The 26,145-nt window shown below is 40.8% G+C and overlaps 1 protein-coding gene across 3 annotated transcripts in view; it reads right to left on the bottom strand.

The window, feature by feature from the left end:
- arhgap15 (Rho GTPase activating protein 15) overlaps positions 1-26,145 on the bottom strand; it is a 781,647-nt gene that overhangs the window by 49,787 nt on the left and 705,715 nt on the right. For all 3 annotated transcript variants that reach the window (XM_041201317.1, XM_041201315.1, XM_041201316.1), the window contains exon 13: positions 7,429-7,534. In XM_041201317.1, the coding sequence (XP_041057251.1) occupies positions 7,429-7,534 (106 nt within the window). The remainder of the gene's footprint in view (positions 1-7,428; positions 7,535-26,145) is intronic.

Raw genomic sequence — 26,145 nt, forward strand, 5'->3', positions numbered from 1 at the left:
TAGAAATGAGTCAGCATGTGCCTCAACCAAAATGCCCAAGGATCAATTGGCCTTCTCAACATATTCTGACTGAGCTGCTGGTGTTGGTTTTGTCTACAGGCTTAAAGTAAGAATTCCATTGTAGGCCACCTGGCTCAATGGCAACTGCCTACTGCTAAGCCTAGGGAAGCAGATTGGAGGGGCTATGGATAGGGTGTGGGGAGCAATTGTGATGCCTCTGGAGTTAGGGGAGCACTCCTACTCATTCTGGCTCCATAGGAAGGAAAATAAGTTTTGAATCTTACGTTCCGTTGGTGGTCACAGGGCCGTTGAAGAATCCTGAGTGGGTCAGGTCTGGTGTTTGCCCCCTTTTCTCTGTCTAATGGGTCATTCATCAAGGGGCCCTTTGACAATGTTAGATCCCTTATTAATATTTTAAGGGAGAAATTGGTATGTGTTGTGCCTGTGAATATGGGTGTAAAACGAGTGCAAATCAAACCAATTTAGCAACCCACACTCAATCTGCATGGACGTTGGTCTCACTGTTAAATACATGGGGTGGACTTTTTTCAGGCACCCTGAGCTTTGAGTATGTTAACCAGGGGTATAAAGGATTCCTTTACAAAATTAGTCATCGATGAGTGGGGCAGGCATTAGGCCCTTCACAGCCACTGTCAAATGACAAGTTTAAAAAGCAGTTATTAAAAAAAGACTTTCTGTTCCTCCGATTCCAAAGGTGTCATGATTGGCTTCCTGCCCTGGACCTCAATCCAACCCCAAATGCCAACCCCCACCACCACCCATGTCACCCCCACCCCCATCCCCTCCCCCAGCAAAGGATTTTACTGAGGAAATAAATTAATCTTCAGCCCCCTTGCCTTGGGTGTGTAATGCTCATGAAGCTTCTTGACACATGAAAGAAAGACTGATCAAGTCTAGAAAAAGCTGAATAATTGTGCATTGGCTAAACCAAATAAGGAGTGGTAATTATGCTAATGTAAAAGAATGGTTAAGAAAGGTTGAAGCTGAGCTATCTGTTTTGCATAGTAGATAGAAGAACTGATTTGAATCAGCATCTATTCTGACTTCTCAGTAGCAATCCTGTATATTTCTGATTGACTTTGGTCATATGCTGAAGGACTATTGAAAGAAATGGATATTGAAATGACTATGATGTTTTCTGAATACTTTCGTCCTTCGAGACCATTTAACCTGTATTCTCCCCACCTACATTCTGGGTTGGACAACTATGACAAACAGCTTTATCTGAGAAGGAAATGAACCAAAGTCTAGATATTGCTAGGTATACGGCTTTGATAACATCAGTGTGATGACTTTCCTCTTAAATGTATCAGCAATATATCTGTGCTATGCATCATTATCATGCTAGATAAGGCAATGACCTTCACTTTTACATACTTGGGTTTATATTGTATCTTTAGGATGAGTTTCATAAAATTCCAGACTCTCTAAAATTCTGCAATTTTTTCTTTTTGCCAGGTATAAAACTACTTATTCATTTAGTTGGTTACATGCGTCCTTATGTAAAGATCCTAATCAACTGCTAACTACTGCAGCATAGCAGAGTTTCTGATAATTGAATTAAATTTGCATTTTGTTACAGATATGGGCCAGGATTTTCTAGTCGTCGGGCGGGCTAGGCGGGGGCGAGCCATTTTAATTAACGGCCAGCCAGCGTGAATCACGTGCTGCTGGGGTGGTGGTGGTGGGGTAGAAGGGCAAGCGTGGAAGCTCACGCGTGTGGGTGCATCACAGAGCTGCCTCAGGGAGCTGAAGATTTTTAAAATAAAAAATAAGGAATTTAAAAATATTAAAAACATGTCCCCTCATGGTGACTCTGTCACATGAGCGGGGACATGTTAGAAATTAGTCTCAAAAGTTTTACTTTTTTAAATCACTTATCGAAACCTCATCCCACCAGTGGATGAGGTTTTGCAAAAAATCCAAAGGTTGCCTGGCTGATTTGCCCACCCGCCAACCATAGGGTTGGCTGGGCAGTGAAAAATCCCTTTTTAATTATGGCTTTAATAGGCCGCTTAATTGTCGGCGGGCATGCTGCTGACTCCCTTGCGCACCCGCTGACCGAAATATCGCACGAGTGCGCGGTGACATCGGGACGCTCACCTGACGTCATCGTGCGTACGCTTGTTTAAGTTGGGTGCACGCCCGCCCAAATGAGCCAAATATTCTGCCCATGAAGTTTGTAAGATTGTTATGTTTTGAGGCTGGCACTTTAATTTAGAGTAAAATGGAGGAATGAAGGAGTCATGTGATCTGTTCTGAACTCTGCCTGGCAAGAAGCTTGGTTGTTAAAAGTTAAAGGAGTGGTGATTGGGGGCAGGGTAAGGTTGTCTCACTGGAAAGAAGATACGAGATATTCACATTGTAAACAGTGATGTAGTTGTGCTAATGATAAATAGATTGTTAATCTTCAAGTCACAGGGAGGTGATAGGAATGTTAGGTTTTGTCAACAGTTTTTTAAACAGTCTATTTAATTACAAGATGGAATGAAGTTGGGGTCTAGATGATAGCTAATTAGAATTTCTACATGGATACAAGGCCCATGTGATTCACATTGACATGAAGATGTGCTTTGAGAGGGGAAGAGTCCATAACAAACCATTGTAATAGTGGGTTACAGACTTTTATTCAGAGATCCCTGAACCTCACAGACAGGTCAGTCTGCAAGAATCTAAGAGAGAGAGAGAGAAAGAGAGAAAGAGAGAAAGAGAGAAAGAGAGAAAGAGAGAAAGAGAGAAAGAGAGAAAGAGAGAAAGAGAGAAAGAGAGAAAGAGAGAAAGAGAGAGAGCAGAGACAAGAGGCAGCTAGTGTCTAGTGTTCACCATGTATAATGTGGGTGGGTGTTCTTGCTCGGATAAAAGAAACCAATTTCATGAGGATCTAAGCAAGACTCGAAGATTCACCTAGTTTGGGCTAGAGGGAGGGACCTACAGGGTGACCGTCACTGAGAGTGTCAGTTCAGGGAATATAAGCTATCCAGCTGGAAAAGGAAAAAGAAAGCAAGCCATTGGGAGCTGAGAATAGCTTTGAGCTTGGTCCCTGGAGAATGAAGTGTCTACTTAAGGGACAGAGTAGAGTATAAGCATGGAGGGGGATCCCTGTCATTTGTAAAGTTAAATATTAGGGAACTTTTCTTTAGTTTAGAATATAAGTTGCCTGCAGAATTATGTCTAGACAATGTTGCTTTTAGTTAATTTATTACAGTAAAAGTCTTAAATCTTGAAATCTTGTTGCATGACCCTTCTATTGGAAATTTGAATATCTTTCTAAAATTTATTGGCCTTTACATGGATTGTAACAATTTACTAATACATCCTTATTTCATCTATGAGTGTAATTTATTTAAAAATTCAGGTCAGCACAAGTTTCCTGTCAACTTATACTATTTTAATTTGCATGTAGAATGGAAATTACTTACATAAAATAGTCATGCATAAATGATATTCTCTCCCTGTGGAGATGCTGCAGCACCGCCACTGGTGGGAGAGTGTAATCACAATGTGATTTTTTTTTTTTACATAGGAAACTTCCCATATATGAATTGATAATAGTGATATAAAAGGAATGACAAGCGTGCAGCACTCAAAAAATGGAAACTTAATCATGTCTGTGTGCCCTGGTTCAAATATTCCTATTCTCTAACCCTGCTTCATCTGAAGGTTACACTTGGCCTTGAATATCTGTCAACACCAGAGGAGATTCATATATTAAGAAGCTTCCATATGCACACTCTCCATTTCAATTTCTTACATTATAAATTCCTATAGTTAGATTTATAATGGAAACTGCCTTTGTAAGCTTGTCGTGCAGTGCCATCACTGGTAGGAGGGTAAAATTACAGCATACAAAGTTTATACAGGCAGTTTCAATTGTAAATGTTGAGATTTTATATATAATTGAAAGATTAAAATAAGGACAGAATATATGACTTTGAAATGGGGACTAAATTATATCAGCACACTCTGTTTCAATTATCTCAGGCCTCTGACCTTGCTTCACCTGACAGCCACTCTTGATCTTGACTTCTCTAGCTATTTTGACATTGTGTGACAGTTAAAAGGTGTGATAGTGAATTGACATGATAAACTAAAATTGCCCCCCTTGTGCAATGCCACAGGTGATCCATTAGTACACTACATTTCTGTTTTCATGTTTATGTCTCCTTTTCCTTTGTCTAGGGAAGAAGCATCAGTTCTAGAGAAGAAATGCACCCTTGCCCCCACTCCCATACCACCACAAACCCATCTAATTTTCTACATTTATCATTTCAAAGTATTATTTTACAGATGGTGTATGTCAACCTTAATGATAGCAGCACCTGTGTAATTCAGACAAATGATTATTCTCCATGTGTCAGTCTAGTGAGCACGATTCTCCAAAGCCTGTCCACCATCTACAAGGCACAAGCCAGGAGTTTGATGGAATACTCCCAACTTGCCTGGATGAGTGCAACTTCCACAACACTCAAGAAGCTTGATATTATCCAGGACAAAGTCGCCCACTTGATTGGCAGCACACACACAAGCATTCATTCCCTCCACCACCGACACACAGTGGCAGCAGTGTGTACCATCTACAAGATGCACTGCAGGAATTCACCAAGACTCCTTCGACAGCACATTCCAAACCCACAGCCACTACCATCTAGAAGGACAAGGGCAGCAGATAATTTGGAACACCACCACCTGGAAGTTCCCTCCAAGTCGCTCACATCCTGACTTGGAAATATATTGTCGTTCCTTCACTGTTGCTGGGTCAAAATCCTGGAAACCCCTTCCTATAACACTGGCTGTACCTACATCACATGGACTACAGCAGTTCAAGAAGGCAGCTCACCACCACCTTTTCAAGGGCAACAGGTTTGGGCAATAAATGCTGGCCCAGCCAGCGGAGCCCACATCCCATGAATGAATAAAAAATACTCATCAGGGGATTTAACTAAAGAGGGCATCACAGCCCTCACCTGACATCCATAAATATTGTGCGCTAGCTGCTGGCTCCGCTGCTCAGCCCAGGAACACTTAAGCCAATTGGAGCAGCCATGCTGCTACCCCTGTAGTGATTGGTTAGGTCAGCACAGACCAGTGATCCCACCTGGGTGCACCCTAACCTGTGTGTCTCAGGACCTCAAGGCAGGACATTTACCCACAATGCCATCATATGTGCTGCTCTCTCCATACATTGCAGTGATTTCCTGCACGTTCAGCATCATGACAGCAGGTTACCATTCGCTTTTTAATCTGGTATAGTTCATTCTTGTCATCTTTTTTTTATTTTGCTCCACACATTTGTTTTATTATTATTTTCTTGCCACTCCAGTCAGATAGGGTAGGTCACAGTTTTCCCTAAGTGGCAAAAGGTGTCCCAACGCACTTCAAAAAAAGCAGCAATTTACAAAAGCCGAAAAGTTAGCAATAATCAACTTATAGGATTCATTGAAGGAGCAGACTCAAACCTGCAGAACCAAACTGACCACTTATTGCAGCCTAGATCATCAATAAAGCAGATAATAATATTAATACAGACAATCATGCCTCAGAACTGGTCTGCAAAACTACTGTTAGTAGTTTTATTGCAAAGTTGTTGATCTTCAATGTTTCTCTGAGGAAGACTACATTATATTGATATAAAACATATCTTTGTCAGTTCCTGTCTATTGCTATTTCTTTAGTTAACTAAAGCCATTACATTTTTTCTTATCAGTTTTATGGTAATAGATGCCAGTGGAGTAAAATCCGAAGAAAAAGAAAGCTGAAACTAAATGCCTACCCTGAGAAAATACTTGATAATTGTAGAAGCTAATGGGATCCTTATTAGTTTCAGTATTTGGAATTTATTTCTTAAATGTTATTGTTTCAGTAATCATGCATTCCTTTTTCTGCATGCACTGGTCCACTGGATGATGCCATATGTTGAACAGATAATGCTAACAGCACAGCTGAATCCAGATCTTGTCAGTGAAACAATCCATTGAGAGTGGGAGGAGTAATATAAATTTGCCAATTTGAGCATACAGGCCTGTATTCCAGACTTGTAACTGCTGTAAATTATTATTTTTAATAAGGAATTAGGTTTGCAGTATTCTCTTACAGACCCCTACAATATTTAATAGTCTGATCATTCCTTTTTGGATTGAGTGCAGCTCAACGTTTAACCAAAATAAGCCTATATTCTTGGCTGGATAAGACAATAAGGCCCCCTCTGTCATATCAGATCCTGAGGCACTATTCAACAAAGAGCTGGGGAATCTCCCAATGTCCTAGCCAACATTTATCCTTCAATCAATACCACCAAACAAACACTCTGATAATTTATCTCAATGCTGTTTTTAAAACTTTAGTGTGTACAGTTTGGCAGCTGCATTTACCTTCATAATGAAATAGCTGCATTTCAAAAGTTCTGCATTAATTGTGAAGTGCTTTGGAAAGTCTTGAGGATGTTAAAAGTGCCATGTAAATGCAAGTTTGGCATTGTAGGATAGAACCCCTCACCTGCCTGGATCTCTATCTTATTGCATTTGCCACTGAAACTCACATTCATGTCTGTGTCTCCTCCAGACTAGATCACTCTAATTCTGTACTCTAAGTCTGCCATAAACTTCAGCTCATCCAAAACTGTTCTGCCTGCATCCTACCTTGCACCTTCTCACTAATCAACCCCTCTATCAATGACCTACATAACTTCCATGATTCTCCAATGCCTTAAATGTATAATCATTCTTTTATTTAAAATCGACTATCGCCTCGCCGCTCCCTATCTCTTGAACTCTCTAACCCTACCACAAAAACCAAAACTATCCGTTACTTTAACTCCGGCCACTTGTGCATCACCTCCTCGCTTTGCTTCATCATTTATAGTCATGCATTCAGCTGCCTAGGTTTCATGTTCTGAAATTCCCTTCCTAAATCCCTCTGCCTGTCCACTTCTCTGTCCTTCTTTATGAATCTCCTTAAAATGCATCTCGTTGACCATCCCTCCTAATAACTCTTTCCTTGTCTTGGTATTCATTTTGCCTTACACTTCTTAGAAGTACCCTTATTCATTGGAGGGGCTATATGAATGCAAGTTGTTGACGTTTGCTGTCATGACTTTAGTCTTGAGAGTAAATGACTTTCTGTTTTTAATACCGACTATATAATTTGGAAGGTAGTCTTCTCCTCGTTACATTGCATTAGTGATATCATAACCATAGCAGAACATTTCCTATCTTCACTATTTCTGTAATGTATTTTAAAGACTGCATTTAGGATATTGCTGATGCATAATGAGCTGATGAAATCTTCTCCTGTGGTTATAAGAGGTACAAAATACCTGAATTGTACAATTTCTGTAATGCAATTTAAATTTGTTGAATGAATCCTGCATGCTAAGATACATAAATAAGAAAGAAATGTTTCAGTGCTTACTTTTGTAAATGTTTAACGAGAACGCTCAAGGTATCATGGTTAGGTTTAGGAAGTTTCTTCACCAGTCTCTTCACACACTGAACACGTTGGCTATAATTCTGATTTTCTGTGGGAGAGAAATGACCACAGTTAGGATACTGGTTGAAAACTGTTATCTCTCCTCAGCTGGTCCCTTGTGACACATTTATTGCATTCTGATACATATGCGGCAGTGACAGCTGAGTAAAGATACTACAATAAGAAAGAAACAGAATGCACTTCTAGTTCTTTTAACTAAACAATTGTTCACTTAATACCAGACATTCATGACAGTGATGGAAGGCATGCATGACCCAGATTACCATCAGAGTTTTCCACAGTTATGTTTCTGAGCCTTTAAAATCAAAACAGTAAGTCTATTGTAACACATGATATAAAAGAAGAGTCTAAAACAGAGGTTTTGAGATCAAGGTCAACAGGAATCATTCATTTTAATTTGTTTATTAGATGCAGGATTTCATAAGATGTTAACCTGTTAGTCATTGCTCTGACTCTTAAAGAGCTGTAAGATAGAAAAGCCTCTCAGCAGCACTATTGTACATAGGCCTAACACACAAGCACTAAGTTCCTCTAGCCATTATTTTAGTAGAGAGCTTAAACTGCCTAGTTCATACTGCTGTTAAATGGCAGAATCAGATACTCGTATCTTAAACTTTTGTCCAATAAGCCTGGAATTTCCAGGAACTTTCTGGTATAATTACACTGCAGGAGAATTGGGGTGATGAAATTTGCGCATAACTGATAATGCCAGTTTTACACTGCACCATTGGTGTGTGCAAATGGGCACGTTTGTTTGCACCAGTTGCAAGATATGCCTGCCAAAATTATCTACCACTCATTTACAAGCTCCAACCCCATGCAAATGACCAGCTTACTGAATTTTCTGGATTCACACAAATAATGCACTGCCATCGATTTACATCCAACATCCCTTGATATCTGTGCATTTGAGATTTCTGGACTTTGATGGGGATTTTCTTCCAGAGTTGTTTTGAATTATTTCTTGCTGACACCCATGCTCTACTTAACCAAAATGCTGTCTGCCTCAACATGTGTGAAATATTTCAGACCCCTGTCCTTCCACCCCACCCCTCCATGTGTCAGAAAGATTAAAGAGTTAGAATGACCTTTTCCTGTTCCGTATAATAAGAGGAATAGAGGGAAGAGGTGATGAAAATAGGACACCATGGCGATAGAATACAACAAACAGCCTATTCACTATTAGCCTTATTGTTAGTGCTATATTTATGGCGGGTTTTACGTTGCAACTTATGAACATAGGCTCCACAGAAAAATCAACATAGAAAGTGGCATAACTTGCAGTTCAATTTCAGCATCATTAAGATCAAAGAAATTCCATATTTGCATAAGTCAGACAAGCCAGAATATGTACTAAATTCTGCTACAATTAGCTGGTGGTAGTAGATGTGCAATGCGCTCCCCACAAAGTAGCACATGACAGGATAATAAGGGCAGTGCTGTGATCTCAGAAATTATGCCATTTATACAAGTATTGCATGTTACTGAAGCTATGCTTTTACAAAGGGAGAGGTTATCTGCAGGAAGTGGTTGAGTTCATAGGCTTTCAATGTCCACAAAGTTTGAGACATCAGCTTTGGATGAAGCAACCAAAAAAAACCTTTTCTCAGCCATATAGCTAAGAAAGAGTCTGCAAACTGCCGTTCAGCTGTGTCAGCAGGAAAAGTCTTTTTTTTCCCCAGCCTTCTACATTGAAGCTGTTACTATGGGTTCACAATGGACATTCCCACATATGCCTATATAATTGGGGTAGCACTAGAGCAGAGGGGAGTCTTGTGGCACAGTCATAGTGCTCTACCTTTGAGCCAGAATCCACTCTGAATTCCACTCCGGGACGTGGTATCCACAGAAGGTGTGTTCATAATGGGGCCAAACAGGTTAATTATCAACCTACAAATCCTTCCAATATGCCTATGGCAGGTGGCAAGAGCAGGAGAGTTACCTTGTCAGCCAGAACCTGCAGAAGACATTGGTAAACCATAACAGTACCTTGCTAAGCATAAACGTGGCAAGAAACCATCTTTTCATCTGTCTTTGCTGTTTTCCCCTCTTTCCTTTGCCAATTGTCAAACCTCCACCTTGCCCTGAACTCCAATAGCTTCAATTATTCTATCAAGCCTCCCAAATTCACTGTGAGCTTGTTTGTTGAATAGATTCAATCTCTGCTCCTTCAAACCCATTCTCATTAAAATCCTAACCACCCAACTAATCTTTCAGCTGCCATACTATCAGGCATGGTGAACCATTCTTTTTCAGCTGGCCCGTTCAAAACTGTCATCATCACACCTTCCTCAAACAACCCTGGACCCTTCTATTCCTATCCCACCACCAACCATTGTTTTGTCTTCAAAATCCTTGAAACAAACATTTGTTATCTGATGTACATTATATCTACAACAGATATTTGCCAATGATATGTCTAAATTAAGAGAATGAAACTCTAATGGTCCACAATGCCTTTTAGATCCCTTAATTAGATTACGCCTTTTTAATTCATTCTTTTATCCCCTTATTATTTCCTCATCCATCACTTTCCAATTAAAATGAAAGAAGCCATACTATATATCTTCTCAAAAGTTGTTTGATGCTAACATTAGGCTACTCAGTAGTTTGAATAGGAACAGGACACATATGATTCACTCCACCCCTACAAAATTATCTTGGAAACTTCAGCACGAGTCTGAGATCAGGCATAACTGGCTTCCAGCCTAGTTGTCAGCCAATTTAATGGATTTCCATTGAAATTACAGTGGGAATCTGCTGGAATGGTTTGGCCTCAAGTCCACACATTTCATGTCACTTTTACTGTTGGCCCCTTCCTGATGTAAGGGCTTAGCTAGGATAAAACTGGTGTTAATATCATTGGCAAAATTGAAAGTTTCCATGCTAATGACCATCATAGTTAAGTACTCTTAATATCTTCCAGCAATCCACAAAATTCTGCAAATGTAGTAATTTTGGAACATTTGTGGAGCTGAAATTCTGCTTCTCTCTGCAAACAGTGGCCACATTTAGAGTGTAAATAACCAAGGTTCCTCTCATCTTATAACAACTCCACCTGAGGTCAGCAGACTATACAGTGACAAGGAGATTGTAGAGCTTAAACATAGTCAAGGAAAGTGATTTACCATTCATCTCCCAGTAAGCCTAGTTTATCTCGGTTGTTTGTAAAGTAGTTACCTGTTATGTACTGGCATTTATCAAAATCATTTAACCACACAGGTCATTCACAGAAAAGGTACTTTATCTTGATAAGACATCAATATGAATTATGGTTTGCAGCTAGGTAGAAAATTCTACTTACTATATACTTTTTTTGTTATAAATCACCCAGTCACATTGTTTTGTTCTTTCATACAAACCTGCTGAGGCTAGTTTTTCACAGACCATTTTCATGCTTCCTGTAAAACTTTCTACTACTGCATCTAATGGTAAGTCGACAATTATTTTAAAAGATGTTACCTCAGCAGGTCACCACTGAACATTGTGAAGCGTTTGTGTTAAAAGTGGAGAGTACTTTGGGCTTCCTTTTCAGAATGAGAAGAAAGAAGCTTTCACTGTTTAAATCTACATCCTTTCCTCCAAGCACATTATTCCTCATTTTTCAGTTTTTCACAACCTCTTTTGAGTTCTAACAAATGAAAGAACAGTATACTATTTTAATTTTTTGGATTTTAAATCTCTGATTTCTTTCCAGAACAGTTAGCTGGCAATTCTATTTCAAACTGAGTGCACAAAAGCTGTTACATGAGTGATTGTGAGGATGTTACGTTGGACTGAAATTGACAGGTCATTGGGAGTTTTAAAGCTTTCTTTTTTATGGGGGAGTTTTCAAGTAACAATGACCCTGTTGCCCTCTGCAATTTAACCCCTTTGTTTAACTGCCTAGTATGACACTGTTACAGCTGAGAAGATGGGCACATGGTTTACTCCAAGGCCAATAACCTGGGGCAATTTACCAAAGGACACAAAGGATTGACCAGTTGTGATTCTGTGTTTTAATGTTCCTTGTCCCTCCATGTGAGAGACCTTGGTGCCTCCCTTCAGCATCTTATCATCAACATGGTTTAGATGAGGTGATTGAGCAGAGCATGAATTAAATGCTATGGTCCTAAGGATTAATGCTGTTCAGCTTTATTTCAAAGTGATTACATTATGGTGCATCAAAGCTATACAAATACCAACATTTTGCGATGTCACATTTTGTCACCCCATGCAAAATTTCTCTTTCACATTTTTGATAAGTTCATGAGCCAACTATTTGTCTCTAATTAACATCGCGATATGCCTAATTGGACCTTATGACCTTAAAACGGTAGTCCAAATTATGTCTAGTTCCAACTTTGCAACAGACTAGTACATTATCTATTACTTGGTGAGTGTTCTTTCACTTTTGAAATGATATATTCTGTGACTTACTAGGAACAACACAGTGGGAGATCTTCTATGAAACTTACAAGTCATCTCATGGATTCAACACTATTGGGAAGTGGGCTATCACCAATCCTTATACCCATTGACAACCTTCAGAGAGAGTAACTATTTGACTCCCTGTCTGAACTGAGCTGATCTAGAACCCAAGTTGTCTGAAATATGAGAAATCAGCCTTGTAAGTTATGTGACATCCAGGAATTGTGAAGTCTTATATATAAGATTTGGCACTAGAATATCCTAATGATAAAATTGTTACAACAGCAATGTGCTATGGTATTGGTTGTGGAAGAATTAAAGAGCTTGTATTCTTGTGGAGCCTTTCATGACCTCAGTACACTTTACAGCCAATGGGGTACCTTTGAATTATAGTCTATTATAATGTAGGAAACACAGCAGCCAATTTGCACACAGCAAGTTCCCACAAACAGCATTGTGGTAATGACAAGATATTACTTTCATAGTCATGTTGAATGAGGGATAAACATTGACTAGGATACCAGGGAGAAAGCACCTGCTCTTCTTCAAAATATGCCGTGGAATCTTTTATGTCCACCTGAGAGTGCAGATGGAGCCTTGGATTAATATCTCATCTAAAAGCTGACATCTCCGGCAATGCAGCACTCCCTCAGTACCGCATTGAAGTGTTACCTGAATTATGTGCTCAGGTCTTTGGATGCACAACATTTTGACTCAGAGGCAAGGATGCTACCAACTGGGCCATGGCTAACACCTTGTATCAAGCACAGTGTTCTGTAGTTGTGGGGTTTTTCTTAAACTTGATTTTTTATTTATTTCAGTTGCAGAATGTTGTGATTGGTGGCTGTTTTGGTGCTATTAATAGAGTTGATCAGCGGACAGTTCTTAGGTGGAAACTTATAGTTTATTTACAAAGGTGCTCAGCAGCACTACACGTGTGCTTTCACTTCGAACTCTATCTCTACACTACTAACTTACTAACAACAGAGAGAGCCCGCACTACTGTCCTAATGGGTACTAAAGATCATGTGATATTCCTTAACAAGCAGCATTCTTAAAGGTATATTACACAACAATAACACCATAATTACCACACAGAAATAGTTCATTCAATCACATTATGACATAAGTGGATGTCATTATTCAGCGGTGGAATGTAATGCTCATGTGCTTGTATTTGTGAATTTGTATTTGACAGGCCTTATTCTAGACAACATAAAGTCAAATGCAGTCAGCTCTGTCTTTTTGGCCTATATAGCAACTAAAACAAGTGCAATCTTTTAGCTGCTAAGCTAACAATGATGTCAGCCTGATTGTAAATCAGTGCACTCTGTATTTGGCTCGTACGTGTTTCCCTTGTCTTGCCTCAAATTGTCTTCCCTAACCCTTCCATAGCATGGTGAGTTCTGCTGGGGTGTGTTTCCTTGTTTAATTGTGAACTTCCAGTGTTTCTCTCTCTTTCATCTCTGTACCTAGGCAGTCTGTTAGCCACAGCAACCAAACCCACTCCAGCCCTCACCAAACACAGGCATGCATGCGTTTTCATTACGGGCATCTGAATCGAGTTCAACAGATTGCATTGGTCAATGTGATAACCCAATGCGATCTGGGCTGAGGCAATTAAAATTAGGGATGGAACTTGGCATCTTCCTAATCTGCACGGCTTTGTGTTCATATAGTGGTCCTCATGTGAAAATAAGAGCTCAGAGTGCCTTAAAGCAATATTTTGTGTGGTAGCACTCTTGCCTCTGAGTCAGAAGGTTCAAGTTCCACTCCAGAGCTTGGGCACAAAAATCAAGGTTGATACTCCAGTGCAGGATTGAGGGTGTGCTGTACTGTTGGAGGTGCTGTCTTTTGAATGTGATGTTAAATGCACCATCTGCCTCCTTGGGTGGATGGAAAATATCCTATAGCAATATTTCAAAGAAGAGCAAGGTAGTTATCCCCTGGAGTCCTGAATAATATTTATCCTTTAATCAACATCACAAAGAACAGACTATCTGCTCATTATCAAATCGCCACACATTGGAGTTTGCTGTGTGCAAAATGGTTGCTCTATTTCTTACATCATAACAGTGACTGTACTTCAAAAAGCACTTCATTAGCTGTAAAGCACTTTGAGACATTTGGTGGTCATGAACAGGAAATATTTTTTAAAAAATGGGTGGAGGAATGACTCACTAAGTTCTTTTGAGAATATTCAGAGGTAGAAATTCATCTCGTTCAGTGGCATGAAACAGACAGGATTGGATTGGCTGCTTGTTACGCACTGCACTTGATATTCAGTTCCATTACATTCGATGGAATTAAGTATCAGGCACTGAGTATAACAGGCAGTCAATCCGATATTGCTCTTTTGCGTCACTGCTGCAGCGTATTTCCACCCCTCAACATCTTTGTCAAATTCCTTGACTGCTGCAAAATTGACCTCCTGGCGACCTGTGTGAATTAATCTCCTTATTGTTTCTAGTTCCGAACTTGCTGTTCAATCAGTCCACAATGAGTGCATGGCATCTTTGTCCATATGAAGTGGAAATAGCTATACTGGGATTTATTAGGAATTAGGAATGTACACATTGACATCTTGATGTCTGAAGTACATGCAGTAAATACACAATAAAAAAAACACAAGTAGGGATGCCAATAACTACACTTGTGAGAGAGAGAACGATTAGAACACAAACAGAACAGAACATAAAATACTCAGATCAACTGTTTTTGAAAAAAACATTGTGAAATGCATTATCATGTTGAAACACCACAAAGTAATTCACATTCAATGAATTACTTTCGAAGCTTTGCAATGGTTGTATTGACAGGCGCAGAGTCATTTTGTGCTAGCCAGTGGTGTAGTGCTGTTGAAGCACGCCAGAGCACTGGTCTGGCACCTGCTCTTCTGAGCAGCAATAGCCCAACGCTCCGAACAGCCCCAATTCCCCCTGTACAGCCCTGACTCCCCCCAAGTCCGAGGAATATACTGGGAGCTTGCTGCTGCTACCGTTGCAGTGGAACTACATTTCCCAGTAGGCTGTGGCTGCTCTCAGGTCTTTTGCACAAGTGCTGGCCTGGATCTGGCCGGCACATGCGCAGTTCCTCTTTTGTTGTTCCTTGGGCTGGGGAATAGCCCTGCGCGCATTTGCAGTAGAAAAGGGCCTGAGCGGCCCAAACACCGTGTCAGTACAGGTCAGGTGTCCTGAGCAGGTGCGCCATTACAGGGGAGGTGGCACACGGAACAGGACACAGTAAGGAGGACAGGAGAAAGGTCCCAGAACTTCCAGAAGTAAAGTTAAAGTTAAAGAAAGCTCCAAGTTAAAGAAAGAACTCCAAAGGGAGAAGCAAATTTGGGTTGAAAGAAGCCATGAAGATCCATCAGATTACTGATGGCCTTTGGAGCAGTGGTGTTCTGCCTGACACAGCCGAAGAACTGAAAGTGTGCTTGGAAGGTGAAGCTTGAGTGTACGTGGAGATCCAGAGTAATTGCAGAAGGTGATATTGAAACTCTGGAGGTGAACAATGTGCCAAAACTACTTTCTGTTTCTGGCGTGACCGCATTGCTTGCCAGTTGTTGCCTGTTTAGTGTCTACATGTTTTGTCTTTTTTCCCCTGACTCCTGGCTCTCAACGCCTTGAAGTGGCAGGTTAACAGCATATAAAATAAAGCAGCCTAAAATCCATGAGCCTACTCAGAACTCACTGCCAGCCTGAAGGGAGAAAGGCCTCAGATAGAATTGCTAAGCTGCCCACTCTCCCTCTCTCTCTCCTTCCACCCTCCCCTTGCACTCTCCCTCTCTCTCTCTCCCAACTTCGCAATCTCCCTCTCTCTCTCTCTCTCTCTCTCCCCTTCCCCTCGCACTCTCCCACTCTCTCTCTCTCCCGCTCCTCTCGCACTCTCCCTCTCTCTCTCTCTCTCTCCCCCCTCCCCTCGCATTCTCTCTCTCTCTCCCCCCTCCCCTTGCACTCTCCCTCTCTCTCTATCTCCCCATCCCCTCGCACTCTCTCTCTCTCTCTCTCTCTCTCTCTCTATTTCTAAAATCTCCAAGCTCAAAGTAATGTCATTAATTCAGCTGATGGACCAAGGCAATTTCCAGGTCATGAAATGTGAATAATAAAAATGACGAGGATGATGCAGTGAACCCAATGGAGAAAGTGCTCACAGACGGTATTATTAAAATGTGTGACGAGTTGATGGATGCATTCGAGCAACATGCATTTACAAGTGAGCAAGAAATAATTCTGTAAAATAACAGACAAACTTATGGAACTAAAACCAATGTGGATGAGGCAGATGAAGCTGGAAGAACTATTCAAGAAGGCCTCCCAGCAGAGTACATCGACACTCTGAACCCTGTCCTACAAGCAGAATCAAAGATGGTGCCATAGGTGAGAACTTATTACAGGTACCCTACATTTATTATTCAGTGATACATCTTACTTTTCTAACCATTTTATTGTTTTCAGACTCTAGCCAGCCTAGTCTTATGCTATTGTAATGTAAGTAAGCCTAGTCCTATATGCAGTATCTGAAAACCAAAATTATTTGAAATCTAAAACACGACTGGCCCCGAGGATTCTGGATAATGTATACTTAACCTGTAAAATGTTGCATAATGAAATTCTAGCTACGCTAAAGACAAATGATTCAAAATGCCACACGGTTAAAAATAAAATGCCTACCACCTACCAACACTAATATTTTTCACTTAAAAAGCATGATTTTTGTGGACGCAAATTATTAATAGATAGGAAAGCAATGTAATAGTAGATTTAGAAATTATATGGTCAGCACATTTTCTTAGAGCTTTTGCACCTCAAAGTTTCCCACGACGCCACTGGTGCTACCAACATCCAGTAAACGGCAGTGAGATGAAAGACCAGTTAATGTGTTTTTTATGGTGGTATTGGGTCATGGAGTAATGTTGGCTCGAGCAGCACAGGAGCTCCCTGATTGTCTTGAAGTATTGTTTGTATTCCACCTCCATAACATCACCTGTCTCTACCTTGCTTGAACTTATCTGCTGCTGAAACGTTTATCCTTGTCAATGTTAACTTTAGACATAACTCCAATGCTCATCTGGCTGGCCATCTACATGTACCACCTTCGGTAAATTTGAACTCATCCAAAACTCTGCTGCCCATATACTAACTTGCAACAAGTTCTGTTCACCTGTTACCCCTGTCCTCCCCTGACCTATGTTGACTCCCGGCCTGGTACGACCTCAATTTTAAAGTTCCTACCCTTGCTCTTTCAACTCCCTGCACTCACCCCTCCCTTCCTGCGTGACCACCTCTTGCCACCTCTAAACGACTACATGGGCACCTTTTCTAGCCTGCTCCTGAGGAATAGGTAGCCATAGAAGAAAAAGAGGCAAGGCTTAGGTTGCCAGGTCTCTGCCCCACTGCACTAACCTGAGATTTCCTGAGTTACAAGTGTAACAGGCGCAGACCCAACATAGCCACTGAAAGTGGCATGACCTGCCTTTCGCTTATTTTTCTTTGAATTGTTTGTTGGGTGGTCCAGTGTAGGAGTGCTCATTAGATCCTGATATGATCTCTGGACTCATGCCAATGAAAGGATTGTTGGCTCATGGGGCAGCTTGAAGACTTGAAGCCAAGTCAGATACTTTGTGATGGGAATAGGCTACACAAGATTAGATCCATAATTTATCACTACACTTCCAGAAATTAAATACAAGCTATAACATTGGAAGGTCTGAGATCAGGACACCGATTCTGCTGATCGACAGGCAAAGGCTATACTTTCAGGCTAGAAGGTCATCTTTGGTGGTAGTACAAAATAGGCAGCATTGAATCCGTTGCCTGTTGTACTTCCATTCCATTGTAGTCAATGCTTTTGTAATGCTTCCTACATTGCCACAGTGATTACACTTCAAATGAGACGTCCTGCAGTCTTGAAAGGCAATAAATAAATGCAGATCTTTTTCTCTTCTTTCCTCCAATAGAATTGAGTATCAGACAGGCAACAAACAACAGCTGATCCTGTAGCACCCATTTTGGGCTACCAGTGACAAATTTCTACCCATGCTTATTTAGTAGATTGCCAGAGATCAGTTACATACTCCATCAATGGATCACCAGAGATCAGGCATAAGTTCTGTCAATAGACTGCTAATAATTAGGCAAACACCCCATCATTAGAATGAATGCCTACTTATTACTAGATTGCCAAATTAGAGCATGACACTTTCTAAGGTTGGACATAGGCTTTACCATGAGATTGCCACAAATAAAACACAGCAGAGTGCTAAGGAACAGATATATACAGTATCATTACAGTGTCAGAGATTACAACCCCGATTTTAACTCAGGGTGAGTAGCAAACATCAAATACATCCTGGTTCACAGCATATGAAACCCGGGCTACTTTAATTCCTGGAACGTATTTAAATAGACCAAGCCTAACTCCCATCTGAACTGGATGTCAGTGATGCCAGGCTTATGGCTGGATGCAGGGTGAGCGCAGCAGCAAGTTCCAGCCCTGGACCTCTAATGCCCCGCACTCTCCTTTCTAATCGGACAAGAGAAGTGCGTATACAGTCTCAGATATATCCTGCAACATTAGACAAACCAGACACCAACAACTACATCTCCTGGGAGAATCATATTTAAAAAAAACATCAGATTAGATTGATGAGCATCTGACTTCCCTAGTAATTTGCAAAAATATAGACATCTCCTGATCTATTGGATCTAAAATGACATTTTTTTCACAAAAAAAACCTGAAGAATGGCTTCACTTATAACAACAGACAATATCCTGTATAAAGACATGATCCTACTGGAGGGATATGAGAAGCATTAATACAAGTATATAGAAATACATTTTAGCTGTTTTTATATGTTTTCTGTGATTTTTAAAATAAAATGAACTAGTCTAATTCAAGCCAAATACAGATATAATTAAACTGTTCAGGTTATTTCTGATTACAAGTTCAGATCAGTGCTTATCCACCGGAAATTCTTTAGTCTAGTTTTTCTGATCAGTTATGCCTTTTGGGTATAATGTGAGCACAACTGAAACAGGAAAAGGGGTGGAAATTTGTAATGTTAGACAGCAGTCTATTTAGAGCATTCCATGAATTTCTGGTGGAGTGTTTAATGGGAGCTGCAAGTGAACATGTTCATGTTCTGCCAATAGATGTTCATACAATTTCCTAATGTATATATATGCCTAATACGATTCATCTACACTCCCATATGCAATGGACCTCCAGGTTTACTAGGGACTGAGCTGTGTATGGAAGTTCATTGAATGAGCTATGTACAAAGTTACACAATTTTCAGATACCACAAGAAGTCTCACCATGGGACTTCCTCTCTACCTGTGCTCTTTGAAGTATGAAGAAGAAGATCAAAACTGGTGTGAGACAGGCCAGATTGTATGAGAGTTGCTGTGCATCCATCTGCCATTATTCCTATATCTTTGTTAAAAGATTGAAATGCACAAAACTAGAACCATCGGAGAACTGTGATGTTTGTGAAGGCTCTGATACATAAAGGAGAGTGTAACTAAGTTGTGTTACACACTGCAAAGTGACCTGTAGCCAAACTCATCCACACAAAGAGCTGCCATTGCTGGTGCAGGTCACAACAGCTTTTAGCTTCTATGTTTATTGATGATTTCTGCAGTCCATAAATATGGGAAAAGGAGTGATTGATGCAATCAATTATATTGCCTTCCTCACGCACATGAGGAAGCAGCTTGAGAGCTTTGCAATTTTAGCAAATATCTATATCTGCAGTTATAGGTTGCACCCAAATATTTTTAAGTGCCCTATTGCTGAAAACTACAGAAATCAAAAAGGATTGTGTTCTTTAAATGTTCAGCTTATGCTTACTTCCCAGGAAGATGCCACAATGTCTTCACTGTCCATTGTCCTATCAATATCCAATGCATGGAGACAAGTATCAGGCTGACGGCTGAATGATCAAGACTTCCATCTGAAACCATGGTTAGCTGTAAGGTATTGGGCATAGTTCGGTAGGTCTTACTGAGCTATTCATAGTGTTCGGTCATTCAACATTAAGTATTTATTAACTACTAGAAACTAGATACATAGGAAGAGTTAGAGCTGTCTCAATGCTAAGAGCTAGGAGCTGTCTCCATGCTTGCTTCTACACACGGCTCTGTCAAACATGACACTGGCCCCAAGTGTGGGTCATGTGTTCTCTTAGATTACTATGGGAGCAGTGCTGTACTTAGTCCCACATTAACCCTTCATGTGCCAGACACTTATATTATACCTACCCCAAGCCTTTATTCAACGTATTTACAAGTTATCCCAGTTTAGCCCATGGGTAGAATTTTCAGGTTGGCGTGTGGGCGTGCACCCGACCCGATCGGACGCAAAATCGCGAAGATGACATCAGGCAAGCATCCCGATGTCATCCTCTGCTTGTGCGATATTTCGGTTGGTGAGCATGCACAAAAGTCAGAAGCAGGCCCGCTAACAATTAAGAGGGCAATTATGCCCATTAAAGTTCCAATTGTCCCCGATTATTCATGGTCTGTCCAATCTCATGGTTGGTGGACAGGCGAATCGGCCAGGTGGCCTTTGCATTTTCCATGAAACCTCATCCAAGGGCGGGATGAGGTTTCCGTCATTAAATAACGAAAAATAAAAATCTATGGACAGAATTTTTAACATGTATATGTTCAGGTGACTGTTTGTGATGCTTGGACACTTTTGTCATCACTTTAAAATCTTTATATAATTGTTTTGAAGTCTTCAGCTCCCTGAAGCAGCTCTCTGTCTTCAGGGAGCATTCATTCCACACTCGGCCCTGCCTACGTTTACGTTAGCACCTGCCCTCCCCCTGCCCCCACCCCAGCAGCGCTGAGCATTTCAGCGTGCATTTCATGCTGGCTGGCTGTTAATTGACCAGCCAGCGTGAAATCACGGTTGGGGGCCGATTCCGGTCAGTGATCTGTTTCATGGCCGATCCTGGGCCCGCCGATCGCACCTGCCTGCTGACCTGAGAATTCAGGCCCATGTATTTACATCATTATTACTATCCCATCACCCCCCTGCTCAAGTCTCAGTTCATAGGTTCAGGTGGTCTGGGGGCCTTATTACCTTTCTATATCTTGTTCTCACTACTTTCGGAGGAGTGGTTGGCTCCTTTGCTGCAGATGAGCTTTGTTGAATCAAGGGTTGTTCTGGCATCTGGGTGTCGTTTCATTCTTTTTTTCTGTTCTTTGGCATTGAATCCTGTTTATCAATTCCCCAATTGTGGTTGGCTTTTCCTGCTCTTTACGGGACGGATGATCTCTGGGCTGTGACGCATGCTGGTTTGGAAGATGGCTCTTCTTGTTGTGAAGGTGTGACTTGGTAGTAAGCATGCTTTTGTGTTTGGGTGTGTGGTGTGCTATCTCCAATGGATGGCTGCTATTTGGTTCCAGCATCATTTGTTGCACTGCCATGCTGGCTGGATATAGTAGCATCTGCTCTGTGGTCTCAGGGTTAACTCTCCAACTGGCTTCGGAGCCGGAGGTTGAGGCTCTTCTCATTGCTGGTTCCTCTCTTGACTGTCATCTACTCAAGGTGTCATGGTAATCATCTGAGTGACTGCCTGGTCTGACCAATGAGGGGCTTTTGGCACCTGCAATGAAAGTGGACAAATCTGCTCTACAAAGGGAGAAGACAATTGAGAGCTGAAGCCCCAGTCGAGAGAATCTTTCTTGTTGGATCTCTCAAGCAACTTGAAGTTCTGTATAATTTATGGCAGTGGTTGTCTTAACATCTTCTGTCATTTTGCGGAGAGTCAAGACTAAACAGACATCTCTGCTCAAGAGAGACAAGACTGGTTATGGATGATGTATATCAGCTCGGTGATTTATTTGTTGCCGTACCTTAATGGCCCCAGAATCAGGCCTAGGACTGGAAGTTGGATTCCTCTGGACCCATAAATTGCTGTGTCTGTTGTTTGTAGCCAGAGGTCTATCACCTATGGTTCTTTATCTGCTGGACTGTAACACTGGCTCCCTTGTTCAACTTAAAGCTTGTGAGATGGCCATTAACTGAGATGTCTGTGTTTGAGAACAAAAATCCAGGATCTTTGATCTCACCCAAGAAACATGGTCGTGTGTCCTTTTGGTGTGCTGTCTCGAGCTCATAAATTTTCTTGGGATCTTCTGTGCATTTTGATGTTTTGATTTTGCACAGCTTCCCCAAGTGTCCTATTCGATTACATTGAAAGCATTGGGCTGAAATTGGCGGACACTGATCACACCTGTGGGGGCACATTGCTCCACATCGCTGGCATGGTCGCTCTACTGGTTGGCTAGGGTATTGATTCCGTTGGCTTGGAGTGTCTCTGCTTCTATGCTGTTTCATGAGCTGGACAGTGGGGTTTACTTTGTGCCACAGTTTGCTTTTTCCCCTTAATATGGATCTTTGCTGCAAATGGATTTCAGATTGCCTGCTAATCTGGATGGCTTTCTCAAGGGTTAGATCTTCCTTCACTCAAAGCATGTCTGAGAGTGCATCGTCTGCCACTCCTACAACTATTCTATCACTGATTAACTCAGGTTTCAGTTCAACATAATCACAGCCTTCAGCCATTCTGTACATGTCATTAATGAAGGAGTCAGCAGGTTTTCCTGGCTGCTGGACACAATTATTAAATTTAGCCCTTTTAAGGACTTAGTTACTTCTGAGGTTTAAGTAAGCAGTGAATGATTTTAAAACTTCATCAAATTTTGCATTTGATTTATTGATTCCTTGTCTAGCTATTATATCTTTGACTATTGGGCCTACCGAATAAAGCAGTGTGTTAAGCTGTCCAGCTTCTGTCTTTTTATCCAGACCTGAAGCAATCACGTATCTAAAAAATCTCTTTCACCAAAGTCCCAAATTTTGTGATTGATCTGGGCCTTGGATAAGTCCAAATTGGTCTGTAAAAGTGGGTTTCTGATCCATGGTTAAATTGCACGTTCAGCTTTAAGAGGCTTCTGAAAATCTGAGATGATGCCACTTCTTCACAAAGGGTTTTCCCATGCTTGCCAGTTTTGGTGGGCTCCCGCAGTAATGGTGTTTACAATCTCAGCATCTAAATTTTTTCAACAATGGCTACCTGGAGCAGCAGGGTAGGAACTTCCCCGCTTTAGCGCAATGTTCTTGGGTCTTGGAAGCATTTTTCAAGCTGCTTACTCAGTTGTGAATATTTTTCAATCAATGACTTTTTTCTTTGCTCAGAGCAAGCTTGGCCACCATACATCCAGGCACTGACTTGGGAACTGAATTTCTTGGACTGTGATTTAAATGGCAATTTCTGACCACTGCAGTATTTAACTTTGGTCAGGACTTGTGTGGTCCAGAATTTGAAATTTTTAGCTCATGCCTGCTAGGTCTGCTGTCTGCAGTCTTTTGCTGCAGTGAGGAATTTAAGTTCTGCCTTCAGCCTCTAAGCCTTTCTTTGGAGCTTTTTTTATGGCAATTTCCTTCTACGCCTTCACTTCTTGAGCTTTTCTTCAGGTCAGAATGCTTCTTTGAATTTTCCTTCAGTTTTCAATTTGCTTTTTCCACCTCTGCAACTCTGGTTTTGAGTTGTTCCATTTGTTGCCATGTATGTCTTATTAGTGTATTCATAGTCTTAGGTAGTTCAACAGTAAATATTTATTAACTTTTTTTAATATTCATTCCTGGGATGTGGGCATCACTGGCTAGGCCAACATTTATTGCCCTTGTTCAGAGGGCATTTAAGAGTCAGCCACATTGCTGTGGGTCTGGAGTCACATATAGGCCAGACCTGGTAAGGAGAGCAGTGATTAGTGAATAATAGAATATGCATATGTGAGAGAATGTGTGTGTGAGATTAGCATTTTAAACAACAATCTTTTCATGGTCATCATTAGACTTTTAATTCCAGGTTTTGTTATTGAATTCAAATTCCACCATCTGCTGTGGCAGGATTCGAATCTGAACATTACCCTGCATGTCTAGTTCAGTGACAATACCACTACGCCATCACCTCCCATACTCGAAACTATATACGTAGGTACAGTAAAGGTCTAAACGAGGAGCTGTCTCCATGCTTACTTCTACACGTAGCTCTGCCCAACACTAAACTGACTCTAGGTACAGGTCATATGTTCTCGTACATCACTGTGTGAGTGGTACTGTACTCAGTCTCACCTTAACCTTAATGTGTCAGGCCCTCATACTACATGGCTCACCCGCTATGGGTTATATAAGTTTTACACTATTCTTTTTCAGGTAGTTTTATATCTGATTACAATGTCTATGCTTATATGTCACAACAATATTCTATAAATAACATGAAACATCATAAAGAATAAACCAAAAGGCTCATTGAAAAACTACACCTTGATATATTGTGTGTATATGTGTATATATATATATATATATATATATGTGTATAAATATATATTTATATGTGTGTATATATATATATATATATATACATATGTGTGTGTGTATAAATATATATATATAATATATATATATACCCAGTATTGGTTAATTTTTTGGAACCAAAATGACAATTCTAAAAGTAGGACTATGATTCATAAACAAATCTGATTTATAATCTGGATTTCATGGTATTTCCTTTGATACATTTTCAATTCCAAAAGTTGACTGCTAACAACTGGAAATAATAATAACTTGGTTACCAGCACTGAACACGATTGTTGCCAAGCTATTTTCCCAGTTGTAAGAAATGATTCTTTATGTGATTGCTGATTCAAACTCCAGAAGAGAGGTACTGAACAATGTCAGCATTTACAACAATGGATAATGGGAAGTGGCATCCTGTTATTAAGGTGACACAGGTGTTACTTGCTTTAATTTGGCTGAATGTGTGATTATTTGGTCCTTGGGAAGCATATTCAGTTAGACCAGGTAAAATCATGTAAAGTACTCAGAAATGGAAATCACCTTTTTTCTATGTGCTAAGGGCTGCATGTGGTAAACTGTTTCTTCCACAGTTTTAACATCCAGCAGATCATGCTCTAGATTATTTCCATAACAAAGACCATTTATTACTTGCACAGACCAATGGACAACTACCAGCATCTTATCAGGAGACGTGGTTAGATGTGGTGGGTGCTGGGGCGGGGGGGGGGGGGGCGGTGGGTGTGGTGGGAGTAGGTGGGTAGAGGTTAGAGGAGTGGTGGGGTGTGAAATTGAAACTCTATCGATCTATCCAAGTGCCTGACTGGATGTCAACCCAGTATTCAGAGACTGGAACTCGTCTTCATTCCGCTGTGTTTGGAATGGGGATGGAATACGCAACCTTCTAACTCAGGAGTAAGATTACTGGCACTGAGCCAAGGTTCACCCGACTCCGGAATGTTATTCCCAGGTCATTTGGGACTGAAAGGGTTAATCTGACTTTAATATATTAGTGACTTGATAATCTGAAAACAGTTTTGGAAGGAAGAATCCATTGGATTAACAAGGCCGCTTGATGAAAAAAGAAAATGACACCAATATTGTGTAAAATTCTGCTGGGTGACAAAATGACTGGCCAAGGTCATGGCAGTAAGTTATCCTTGTTCATTAATATTCTCTCAAGGAAGCAGCTTGTTAATCTTTAAGTTGATGCACTAGAAAAGAATAACAAAAGTTCATTTAACAGATCTGTATTTACAAATTACAAAATAACTTTTCTGGAATTTACTTGTGGTGTTTCCATGCGATCATTTGTGTTAGTAGCACGTTATAACCTGGAGATTAATGGACGGTTGTTATAGGATAATGCAAACCTTGGCAGTAAGTTGCTGAAAGAATAATGTATATATAGAAATGATTATAAGGTAGAAATTCTATTGACGGGTTGTGATGCATTATGAGAGGAAAAGCTGACGTTAACCCTATATGTGATAGGGAGAGAATGTGTGGCTAAAAAGTGTCTTTGTTAATCTGTTATCGTGAACAAAGTATTTTACCAAGTCTGGATCATGCATTGTTGGAAATATTTTAGTAGTTCCCAGGCGGTAGGGATGGAGGTGGGGCAGCTCCCCGAGGCAGTCCCACTGCCGGGGAGGTTTCTCAGCAGTGTGTTAAGGTGGGAATTCGCTGCCCACTCCATGGAGGCAAGCAGCTGATATGGGTAATTAATATGCTTAATTAAAACTCCTATGAGACATATTGGGTGCACTGTGTGGCTTCATGGAGGAGGCCAACCTGTGGCAGCCCAGGGAGGGGCCATCAGAGCTAGTGTCTCCATGTCCAAGAGGGGGCTG

The sequence above is a fragment of the Carcharodon carcharias genome, chromosome 12 (assembly GCF_017639515.1).
Source record: "Carcharodon carcharias isolate sCarCar2 chromosome 12, sCarCar2.pri, whole genome shotgun sequence".
Classification (NCBI taxonomy): domain Eukaryota; kingdom Metazoa; phylum Chordata; class Chondrichthyes; order Lamniformes; family Lamnidae; genus Carcharodon; species Carcharodon carcharias.